Below are 11,886 nucleotides of genomic sequence, written 5' to 3'. Positions count from 1 at the left end.
AAGCTTTTCTCCTGCCTCAGACTTCTGAGTAGCTAGGATTACAGGCGCCCACCACCATGCCCAGCTAAATTATTTTTTTTTTTTTTTTTTGTATTTTTAGTAGAGACAGGGTTTCACTATGTTGGCCAGGCTGGTCTTGAACTCCTGAACTCACGATCTGCCCGCCTCGGCCTCCCAAAGTGCTGGGATTACAGGCATGAGCCCCTGTGCCTGGCAAACTGTTAGAATTTTTAAAAGGAAATTTGACCAGCCTGGCCAACATGACAAAACCCATCTCTACTGAAAAATACAAAAATTAGCCAGGCCTGGTGGCGGGCACCTGTAATCCCAGCTACTCGGGAGGCTGAGGCAGGAGAATCGCTTGAACCCGTGAGGTGGAGGTTGCAGTGAGCCGAGATCGCGTCACTGCACTCCAGCCTGGGCAAAAAGAGTGAGACCCCATCTCAAAATAAAACAAAATAAATAAAAGGAAATTGAATTTCAAATTCAAACTTCCTTCAAGATCCTAAGTACTGAGGATTGCATGAGTCTTTGGCTTTTGAAGTTAAGTGTAACCAAAAGTTTATGCACTTTTTGATAAACAGACATGACTGGGGCTCTGGGAGGGTACAGTGTCACCATCCGAGTTCCTCTAGGTCTTCACCCAGTAGGAAGAGTTGCACAGGTACCTGGAGATCTTGTTCTCCTGGGCTGTTACCATCTATTTGTTTTATTAACTAGCTGGGAATAATGAGGAGATGATATTTAATTTCCCCTGACACCCGTTCCCGGTAATGATGTGTTGCTCTTTGTGTTTTAGAATTTGCCTCGCTGGGCTGGGGCCCCGTCCCTCAGTCAGGGGCCTCTTCTGAGCAATTGTCTCTATCTAGTCTGTGGTTCCAAGACTGTGTGGGAGGAATGCTCGGGCCTTTTAACCTCCCTTTTCCATCCCCAGGGGCCTCATTGCCTCAGTTCATTTCATTAATCCTGAAGAAGAGCTTGTCCTGCAAAGGGGGAGGGGATGAAATCAGCTGAATTTCTGCCAGAGATTCAGTGGCTGGGGGTTCCTTTGTACTGATCCTCAGTGTTTTTCTTTTTTTTTTTTTTTTTTTTTTTTTTTAAGACAGAGTCTTGCTCTGTTGCCCAGGCCTTAGTGTAGTGACACAATTTCAGCTCACTGCAACCTCTGCCTCCCAGGCTCGAGTGATTCTCCTGCCTCAGTGTTCCAAGTAGCTGGAGCCACAGGCATGCACCACCGCACCTGGCTAACTTTTGTGTTTTTAGTAGAGTTGGGGTTTCGCCATGTTGGCCAGGCTGGTCTCGAACTCCTGGCCTCAAGTGATCCGCCCACCTCAACCTCCTAAAGTGCTGGAATTATAGGCATGAGCCACCGTTGCTGGCCTCAGACAATGTTTTTCTGAAATGACTGAGATACACATCTGTCTAAAAATTGTAGAACATGCAAGTGAGCAGTCTGAAGTCAAGAAATATGTGACTTAAGTCTCTGTGACCTGCATTTACTTACTGGCCTAGGGACTTCAGCACTTCAGGGATGTCCCCCACTGCCTCCCCCCACCCCAATCAAGCTCTTGGGTGTTAAAAGAATCTCTTTCTTTTGTGAGTTTAAAGGTCTTTTCTTCCAAGAACCTCTAAACTGAGCAGTTCTGACAACTCCACCAGAGAGACCACCTTTCTCCTCTCTGAGGAGCTGTGTCAGCATATCCCCAACAGCAGCATTGCAGCATCTGATTTATTCTTGGAACTAGGATGTCAGCGAGAACAAAAGCTGCCAGGCAGCAGCCAGGAATAGGGGTTGCATCTCACGAGTAGAAAGTAATCTAAGAGAAGCAGAATGCAGCCTTACTTAGATAACATACTTGTGTGGACTGGTCTAGGGGTTCTTGCTAATGAGCAGAAAATTAAGACAGAATGGGAAACAGATGGCCCAAATACCAGCTTCTAGGCCGAACCAACAGTTGGGATGTTGCTGTGTTAGCAAGGTCGTGCGAGGTTCTTCCTCCCTATCCCCACAACATTCCTCTCCTGCTGTCTGCTCGCTCGCCAGCCACCCTCTGGTTAATTTTCCTAGGGCATGCTTAGTTCCTCACTTCCCTGAGCACAAATCTCCATGGCTGCTGGTTGCCTACAGAATTAAGTCAATTAAGTCCAAAATCAGTTTGGTGTTCAGAGCCCCCATAATCTAAATTCCAGCCTATGTTCCTCTTCCTGAAGTTCACTTCAGACAAGCTCAACTCCTCATTTCTCCCTGTATTCCCCTCTCTTGGTCCTCTAGATACTCACATCTCCATGGAGAGTGCCTTTTCCACACCTGTCCACAGTCCACATCTCACCCAGTTATTTTTTTCCTTAAGATTCCCCAAACCCTCTTGCAACTGAGTTCCACTACAAGTCTGCCCTTTTGTGGCCAGCTCCATTGTACCTTAGTACTTCTCTAAATGCCGATCATCCCATCAGACCAAGCATCCCTGTTCCTCCTTTTCCTGTTCCAGAGCACCTAACCTTGTATGTTACAGGTGTTGTGTACATGTTGAACAAGTGAAGCAGAATTCCAAATGATTTTAAAATGTGAACATGAATAAACAGTGGGATACAGCATCTATATCAAAACCATTCCACTCTGATTTTGGAAAAACCGTGAAAAATATATCTGAATTTATTAAGTATAGTATAAAACAGGGTTGTGGCAACAGTAAAAACTAACATGGATTGCTATAAATATGCTAAAGCCTAGTTGTTCAAATGATACAATTCTTTCATGCTACTCTAAAGTTTATAAAGAAAAAGGATTTACACTTTACACTGTACACAAAAGGAATACCTTCCGAGAGCCGGGGAGTGGGTAAAGGGGAAGGAGACTTGATGTCAAGGGTGCTTTTGAGGAACATGACAGGCTGGCCAGCCTGCCCCAATGTTGAGGCCCTGCTGGGCTCTTATGACTATAAATATACTGTCTGTTTCTAATGCAATCCGTCTTTCCTGAAAGATCTTGTTATGTTTTACTATTGAGACATACTTTTATCTTTGTGGTCCTGTTTCCAAAGCTGCTCACGGTGACAGGTCAGGAGGTTGAGCTTTAGCTGAAAACAGGGTGGCATGGCCACTTTCTGCCCTGGGAGGAGGCATTCCTGGAGAGGCTAGTGTGCATTCATGTCTTCCCATCTGACAGAGCATCCTGCAATCAGACCAACTCCTGAAAACTTCCAAAATGGGAAGTATCTGGGAAAATGCACTCTTCCCTCTCCTATAGGGTCTCCTCCTGCTCCTGCGGTGTGGTGGGTCTGGAGATGTCTGTATAGAGAAGCACTCTGCCTTTGCAGTGTCTTCTAAAGAGGAAGAGGCAGGGTCTCATTTGCTTTTGAGGAGTCGGTTGTTCCTGGTCACGGTTGCATGTTGTCTTGAATCCAGTCTAGGTAGTTGGTGACCTTGGTGTACACACCCGGGACATCCTTCTGTCCACAGCCCAGGCCCCAGCTGATGATGCCCACCAAAGTCATGCGGCCACCATTCAGACACACCAGGGGGCCTCCCGAATCACCCTGCAAAGGAGATAGCAGGTTTAGTGTTTGCAAAAAAAAGCAGACTATCTGGAGAAAGTATGTGCAGCATGAACATTGTATTCTTCAAAATACAGCAAGCCCTTCAATAATATTCCATTCAATGTCATTTCATTATAACATTGACAAGAAAAAAAAAATCAATTCCTGTCTGGGGACACTGTCTGCCTGGGTTTTGTCCGGGTATCCTGGTTTCCTTCCACATCCCAAAGCTTGCACGTTAGGCCGACTGAGGATGTGTCTACATGGGCCCAGTCTGAGTGAGTGTGGGTGTCAGTGGCTCTGTAATAGGTTGGTGGCATCTGTCCAGGGCTGGTCCTGCCTGGTACCCCGAGCTGCCAGATGGCTCTGGCCACCCCCACCTGAGACCCTGAATTCAAATAAGCAGGTTGGAAAATGAATGAATGAATACAAAGTGTTATAAAGTAAAAACCTGTCTGGTCTATGATAAATACACGAATGAATGATGATAAACTGTGAGGTGTGGAGGCAGTCAGGGAGCCTGCCCTATTTGTGATTGTTTTTGAACTTCATGGCAGTAAGGTGTTCCTTACCATTTTTGCTTTGCAAACATTTATTCCCTGAATTAACCCACCACTATTTCGACTGCCATCACTCACTTATTCTCCAAAAATTGGGTGAATAAATACCATTTGTTTTTATTAACTTTTCTTAAATGTTGTGTTTATGTCAATATTGAATGTTAGAAGTGTTTTGGGTCTTTAGAAGTTTGCTGATATTTTTATGACTAGAAATATTGCCACAAGAACTTCACTCTTTTTATCTTTTTTTTTTTTTTTTGAGATGGAGTCTCACTCTGTCACCCACCCAGGCTAGGGTGCAGTGGCGCAATCTCAGCTCATTGTGGCCTCTGCCTCCGGGGTTCAAGCAATTCTCGTGCTTATGGGCATGTGCCACCACACCTGGCTAATTTTTGTGTTTTTAGTGGAGACAGGGTTTCACCATGTTGGTCAGGCTGGTCTCCTTGGTCAGGTGATCTGCCTGCCTCAGCCTCTCAAAGTGCTGGGATTATAGGGATGAGTCACCGCACCTGACCAACTCTTATTTATATCGATTAGCTGATGGTAAAATTGGTTTTGGAATTAGCTGATGGTAAAATTGGTTTTGGAATTAGCTGATGGTAAAATTGGTTTTGTTATACGTCATTTCACTTACAGTTGCAGTTTCTAAGAACCTGTTTTTTCCTGGCATGCTGTTAAGTGGAGACTTACTGAAGAGTGGGAAAATTGTATCTCAGTTATCTTGGTCCTCTGGAGGATTAGGCTGTATCTATTCTGGTAAAGTAGAGTTAATTACTCAAACGTTTCAGGCCTCAAAAACCCTGGCTTGGCTCCACCACCTACTAGCTGAGTGGCCTTAGACTAACCATGGTTTTCTTATCGGTACCATAGAGATAATATTAATACTAACCATAGGGTGGTTATGGCATTCAGTAGAAAAATGCGTGAAAAGCAATGGAAGACATCTAGTAAAAGTCTTGGTAATTGTTAGCTGTTCTTATATTAAAATGATTTGGTTTTGCTTTTAAGCATGCAGATAGATAATGGTTTCACTTTGGTACAACCTTTTTGTTTTTGGAGTGTAAACTGGGTGGTACAGCTGAGGTTTCTGAAGTAACCATTCAAAAAGAAACTAAGTACTGTCAGGGAATCAGAGGGGAAACCGCTGATATGACTGCCTTGCAAAAACAAAGCCCACACATCCTTCAGTGCCAGAGCCTGGCCTCACTTCTCTTTGTATCTCTTCTACTCCCAGCCCCTAAAGAAGAGCTTGGCACACTGCAGACACTGAAATGTCTGAGGAAGATCAATTCCTTGGCTATGTGTAGGTCTTAATACCAGCAGACTGGCCTGTCCTCCTGCACCCCCGTATCTGGCTAATCATGAAATATAAGTACTAATTCTGATAAGGATGCCCACACAAAGGACTCCAAATAGTGTGCTTTCCCAGAGTATTAGGGCTGAATGTGAGTTTTGAAAACTTCTTTCTCGCATCATCTAGATCCTGCTTCCCAATAAGTTGCCTTTCTACCTTCTCCTTCTACAAAGCAGACTCCAATTCTCTAGCACCAACAGAGGCAAACACTTCTTTCTTTCTTCTTTTTTTTTTTTTTGAGACCGAGTTTCGCTCTTGTTGCCTAGGCTGGAGTGCAATGGCGCAATCTCGGCTCACTGCAACCTCTGCCTCCTGGATTCAAGCGATTCTCCTGCCTCAGCCTCTCGAGTAGCTGGGATTACACGCATGTGCCACCACGCCAGGCTAATTTTGTATTTTTTTTTTTTTTTTTTGAGACGGAGTCTGGCTCTGTCGCCCAGGCTGGAGTGCAGTGGCTGGATCTCAGCTCACTGCAAGCCCCGCCTCCCGGGTTCACGCCATTCTCCTGCCTCAGCCTCCCGAGTAGCTGGGAGTACAGGCGCCCGCCACCTCGCCCGGCTAATTTTTTTTTTTGTATTTTAGTAGAGACGGGGTTTCACCGTGTTAGCCAGGATGGTCTCGATCTCCTGAACTCGTGATCCGCCCGTCTCGGCCTCCCAAAGTGCTGGGATTACAGGCTTGAGCCACCGCGCCCGGCTAATTTTGTATTTTTATTAGAGATGGGGTTTCTCCATGTTGGTCAGGCTGGTCTCGAACTCCTGACCTCAGGTGATCCGCCCGCCTTAGCCTCCCAAAGTGCTGGGATTACAGGCATGAGCCACCACACCAGGCCGTGGCAAACATTTCTTAATTGTGTGGCTCTCTCCATCACTTCAACAGTCAATCAATTGCCTGGGCTGAAAGGAAATCCTGTACAGGTGGAGTTTCTTGTGCAGATCCTGGGGAAATTTCCTGCAGTTTAAAGTTCTTAGGTTTAGGGGACTTTGATCTTCCCCCAGTTGCTTTATTCTCTGAGGCCCTCATCTAGAATCCCCAGGGGTATCGCTAAGAGGAAATCGCTCTGGTGATAACTTTTTTTTCCTTGGTGAAGAACCTGTTGTCCCAGGGGCATTTTCCCCTGGGTTGTGCCCAGCATGGGCGCGCCACTCCTGTTTACCTGGCAGGCGTCGTGCAGGTTCGCCTGGGGCCCGCCGCTCCGAGTGTCTCCAGCACACAGCATGTTGTCGGTGACCGTTCTGTTAAGTAAGTGTTGTGATGTGCAGCGGCTGGATGGGTACAGTCTGACATGAGCCTCCTTCAGCCGCTCCGAATAGAAAGGAGACACTGAAAGGGGAGAACCGTCATATGGTTTTAGGGAAAGTTATTTATAAACCTTTTAGAAAGAGAAAGCCAAATTTTCCAATAGCTAACATTGATCTAGATTCAACATATATTAGGTCGAATCCTATGAGACTGCTGGTATTTTATCGTTTTGACCCACAAAAACAACAGGATTCCGGGACTGAACCCCCAGCCTCTCCCTAGTGGCACTGCTGATGCTTCGGACCAGGCAGGTCCCTATTGTGGGGGACGGGGACAGTCCTGAGCCCTGCAGTGTGCAGCGTCCCTGGCTGCACTCACTGAAGGCTGGTGTTAACCCTCACCCTGAACCGTAACAACCAAAAATGTCTCCAGACCTCGCCAAACGTTTCCTGGGGGACAAAATCACCCCAGCTGACAACCATTTGTTCAATGGTATCTCATTTAACCCTCCTAATCTAATTAGGGAGATAGTTCTGTCTCCACTTTACCAATGAGGAAACTGAGGCTGGGAAGAGTTCAAAATAAAAGTCCATGTCCACGGTCACATAGTTCAGCAAGTGGGATTTGAAATCAGGTCTATGCAACTCCAGCTTCCCAGAACCCACACGCTTAGCTACTGTACTCCACTTCCTACTCAGAACCTTCCCAACACCTGCAGCACTTTGAGGTCTTCATACTGTTGTGTTCTTTCCTGGCCTGCAGTGTCCCTGTGAGGCAGGGACAGCAGAGACAGACCCCCACTTCACAGGGAGACAGGGGACTGGCATCAGTGCCTGACCCGGACTGGAACCTCACTCTCCTGACCCCATTTTCCTCTGGTGGACCGCAGCCTCCCCTGCTGTCCTGCAGACAGGATGGGGCCGAGACATCCTTCCACTTACAGGCCTCATGCCTGCCGTAGCCGGAGAGCTCACACTCAGTCCAGTCCGGCAGCTGCAGGTCCGCCGGGGGGAGGCACACAGTGCGGACCACGCTGCTCTCCTGTGCACAGTGGGACGAATCTGATTTCAGCTGCAGTAGCGCTGGGAGAGAGAAAGGAGGAGTGAGCGGGCGTGAGGGCCACGTCCCTGGGAGGGGAGAAACACGCAGGAGGGACGGGCTGGAGGAGGAGGCCCGTGCGTGTAAACACAGGTGAGTGCATGTGGGTGTGTTGTGTGATCTGAGTGTGAACTGGAGCCGGGAACGACGAGCTCTTACCAATGTCATTGTCGTAAGTGTCATCATCGAATTCCTTATGGACAATGTATTTTTCTACTTCAAACTTCTGCTCTTCCTCACCAGGGACCACCCGGTATGTTCTGCCCAAGATCACCGTCAGGTGGTGGGGTGGAAACCTGGTGGAGAAACAGCCTTAGAATGCTATTTTTGCTGTGGGATTTCCCCTAAAGGGCTTGGTTTCTAGGCCTTAGAGGATGGAAAAACCAGCTAGGTTTCCGAGCCCCTACCTCTCCTGGAAGCAGTGGGCGGCGGAGAGAATCCAGCAGGAGCTGATGAGTATGCCCCCGCACAGGAACCGCTCTCCCGGCAACCTCCTGTGCTTGGCAAAGATGGCAGCCTGCCAGGGGTGGGAGGCGATGTCGGTGAAGAGCCCTCCTTTGATGCGAAACTGAGGCTGGCTGTACTGTCTCAGGCCGCAGGTGGCTTCGGAGGAAAGGATGAGGAAGCTGTCAGACCCACAGGCCTCCTGCATGTGTGTAGGTAGAGGGAGGGGGCCATCTGCGTGGCTGTAAAACCACAACTTTCACTTGGTGGGATCAGCATGCCAAGTGTTGTCCATACATTCTCTTTAGTTCTCACAGCAATGAGTTTCAGGAGGCGGAGACTCCTTTTTTTTTGCCCAAGGTTGCAGTGGCACCCGGATTAGTTCCCAAGTATGTTTGACTCCAAAACTGGGGATCTGCCATCCTTCATTTCTTCTAATGTTTTCCTACAGCCATTTCCTGGCCTAAGAAATAAAGGATTGCAGCTTCCTTCTGAGGAATGCCTGCTCACTTCTTTTCCATCTGCCCAACCTTACCCATGCTTCAAGGCCCATGTGCAATCCTGCCTCCTCGCAAAGCTTTCCTGACGTCCCCGCCTGCTCAGCTCTGAGGAGCTTAGGGGCACGGACCACTGCGGACTCACACTAATGCCCTTGGGTGTGAGTTAGCTGGTGGTCTGTGTCTCATCGTCCCAATTAGACTTGTGTTCCTTGGGGAACATGGTTGATCTGTGTGTTCACAGGAGCTGATTAATAACCTACTCACCAGCCATTTCCAAACTAAAGTTTCATTTTGTAGCAATATGCACCAACTTGAATCTCGTATCTCTCACCCACGTCGTGAGCCAGCTCCCCTGTGTGAACTAGGTCAGCAGGAAACGCGGGAGAGCTCACAGTGGAAGTACATGCCTTGGGGTCAGAGGGCATGAGGGCAGGCCCTGGCTTTACCTCCCGGCGCCCAGCAAGCTTGGGCAGGCCACCTGGCGTCTGGGAGACTGCTTCCTACTCAGTGAACTGGAGGTGGGAAGACCACCTCCACCACGCTATTGGACGAATGTGATGAAGGCACTTTATTATCTAAGGAGCCATGCATGCGAGGCCTCCTCCTCATTCCCCATTACTCTCAGCATCACCAATAGAGGCGTCTAGAGAGAGTGGGGTAGAGCCTACTGACTTCTCAGAGAGGTTGCTGTGTTCTTTTCTTTCTTCTCGCCACTCCCCACCACCCCCATGCATGGGACATGGACACCTGTCCACCCACCATGGCTTCAGTCATGGAAGCCCCCTCCCCACCCAGCCTGGAAGTCTGGTAGGCACACAATCTGCACCGGACAGCCATGGAGGCCTAGAAAGTGGCGAGGAGATGGTGAAGAAGGGAAACCAGGTGCAGGGAGGTGGCCGGGGCCCAGTCCTTACAGCAGGAGGGCACATCACAGTACTCCCATGTCAGCCTGCGGTTCTTCAGCACGTGGCACCAGGGCTTGGCGTCCCCATCAGGATTCCTAAATGATAAGGGAGTTTAACGTTTCCTTTTTATCTTCTTATTTTTTAATTTTTACAGAGATGGGGTCTTGCCATGTTGCCCAGGTTGGTCTTGAACTCGTGGGCTCAAGTGATCCTCCTGCCTCAACCTCCCAAAGTGCTGGGATTACAGGCGTACACCACCAGACCAGGTCAGGAGTTTAAGGTTTGCAATCCCATTTTCAGTCACATCACAGGCCATGTAAGAGTAGGAGACTCAGTAAACCGATGAAAACCACTGAGCTGGGAGGGAGGACGCTGAGTTCATCTTGACTTTGTGGCACACCCCCACCCTAGGAGAACTTCTCTTTAACTTTGTTATGCAATCAGTAATGCCGTGTTCTAATCTCATAGGGTTGTTGGGCAGAACTGTGTGAGCTGTCCTGTTATGGAACTCTTACAAATCGTTGGAATAAAGATGTCATGAGAACAACTGAGGACTAAATGGTTACAGGCCAGGACCCTTAACTTGGGATTTGGGTTGGAAAACTGGCAGACCTTCCTTTTCACAATAAGTGTTATTCTAGCAAGTAAAGAGGTTGGACTAGATAGTATTGATGGGTGTTTCCCACATACTGGGTCTGTCATGTAACTTGAGGCATTGAATCTTCCCCCATCTCACACCCTAATCCCACGTTCTGCCAAAACCTGAACCCCCCGCCCCTGTGCTACCTACCGGCAGTAATTATGTTTGCCCAGGCCCAGTGCCTGGGCATTGGGGTTCTGTGCTGTGTAAACCTTGCCTATCAGCATCATGGAATTCCACGGGAGGCAGGAGGCACCCGATGCGGTGAGGCTGTGGGTGCCACGGTAGGCTAACCCATTCCCAAGGTAGCAGTCACTGTTTCCTAGAAGAAAAGAATTCTCAAACTGAAACAAAAACAAATTCTGAAGCATGCAAGTCGGGGCTGGGGCTTGAAGAAGAGCTGCCAGCTGGGGAAGCTGGAGGCCACTAGCCCGGCACTGAGAAGAGTGTAACACCTCACACTTCCCCTTTTGTTGCCCAGGCTGGAGTATAATGTGCGATCTCGGCTCACTGCAACTGCCACCTCCTGGGTTCAAGCGATTCTCCTAACTCAGCCTCCCAAGTAGGTGGGGTTACAGGCATGCACCACCATGCTAGGCTAATTTTGTATTTTTAGTTGAGATGGGGTTTCACCATGTTGGTCAGGCTGGTCTTGAACTCCTGACCTCAGGTGATCTGCCTGCCTCAGCCTCCCAAAGTGCTAGGATTACAGGTGTGAGCCACCGCGCCCAGCCTGAGCCTTTTTCCCCTTCTTTGAGTCCTTTTACTTAGAGATGGCAGGGGGGTTTCATCTCCACCGGAAGTGGCTCCCTAGATTGCTGTGTTGAGAGACAGACTGGGGGCATCTTCAGGTTCAGCAGGAAGGCTGCTGCGTTCCATGAGTGGGGACTGTTTCTGGAGCTGCTTTGAAAGCTGGTAGGGGTTTCCTTGTGTACACTTAACAGGCTGCGGTGAACCAAGGTGCTTCAGTAGGGCTGGGGTGGGAGTTATTTCTCAGACTGTGTCTGCCAGTGTCCTGAGGATCTGATGATGGGCTTGGGACGGAGGAGGGGATGAGCCGTAGAGTGCTGCCTGTTTTCATCTATTTCCCCCATTTTTCCATTTTTTTCTCCCCACCTGAAACTGACAAAGTGTACTTCTATACATAAATACCATAAATGGAAGGGATTTTCAAGATTATCTAGATCTGCAAGTCCTCATTTAGACCAGATCATGGGGGATGGGGAGGATGCTTTAGAGTCACCATAAAGTCTTCAGAGTCACAGGCATCACCTGTGGACCTGGGTGCTGAATGCACATAGCTGATGCGTGTTTATATATATCATGTACAAATTTAATATATGTGTGTTTTATATATATATACACATACACACACACACATATTTATGTATTTATTTTGAGACAGGATCCCACTGTCACCCAGGCTGGAGTGCAGTGGCACAATCATTGCTCACCACGGCCTCAATCTCCCGGGCTCAAGCGATCCTCCCACCTCAGGCTCCCAAGCAGCTGGGACCATCGGCATGTGCCACCACACCTTACTAATTTTTGTATTTTTTGTAGAGATGGAGTCTCACTTTGTTGCCCAGGCTGGTCTCAAACTCCTG

The 11,886-nt window shown here is 48.4% G+C and overlaps 2 protein-coding genes across 3 annotated transcripts in view; one reads left to right on the top strand and one right to left on the bottom strand.

Moving 5' to 3' along the window:
• Positions 1 to 11,886, top strand: part of POLB (DNA polymerase beta) — a 679,334-nt gene that overhangs the window by 471,086 nt on the left and 196,362 nt on the right. The window lies entirely within an intron of this gene.
• PLAT (plasminogen activator, tissue type) overlaps positions 2,622 to 11,886 on the bottom strand; it is a 40,484-nt gene continuing 31,219 nt past the window's right edge. For both annotated transcript variants that reach the window (XM_050800407.1, XM_050800406.1), the window contains exons 8-14: positions 10,430 to 10,601; positions 9,649 to 9,734; positions 8,198 to 8,393; positions 7,950 to 8,086; positions 7,634 to 7,774; positions 6,607 to 6,773; positions 2,622 to 3,536 (exon numbers count right to left, since the gene is read on the bottom strand). In XM_050800407.1, the coding sequence (XP_050656364.1) occupies positions 3,378 to 3,536; positions 6,607 to 6,773; positions 7,634 to 7,774; positions 7,950 to 8,086; positions 8,198 to 8,393; positions 9,649 to 9,734; positions 10,430 to 10,601 (1,058 nt within the window). In that variant the 3' untranslated portion in view covers positions 2,622 to 3,377. The remainder of the gene's footprint in view (positions 3,537 to 6,606; positions 6,774 to 7,633; positions 7,775 to 7,949; positions 8,087 to 8,197; positions 8,394 to 9,648; positions 9,735 to 10,429; positions 10,602 to 11,886) is intronic.

Source organism: Macaca thibetana, chromosome 8 (assembly GCF_024542745.1).
Source record: "Macaca thibetana thibetana isolate TM-01 chromosome 8, ASM2454274v1, whole genome shotgun sequence".
Lineage (NCBI taxonomy): Eukaryota > Metazoa > Chordata > Mammalia > Primates > Cercopithecidae > Macaca > Macaca thibetana.
Note: the sequence above shows the minus strand (reverse complement) of the source record. Positions and strands in the feature narration are given on the sequence as shown.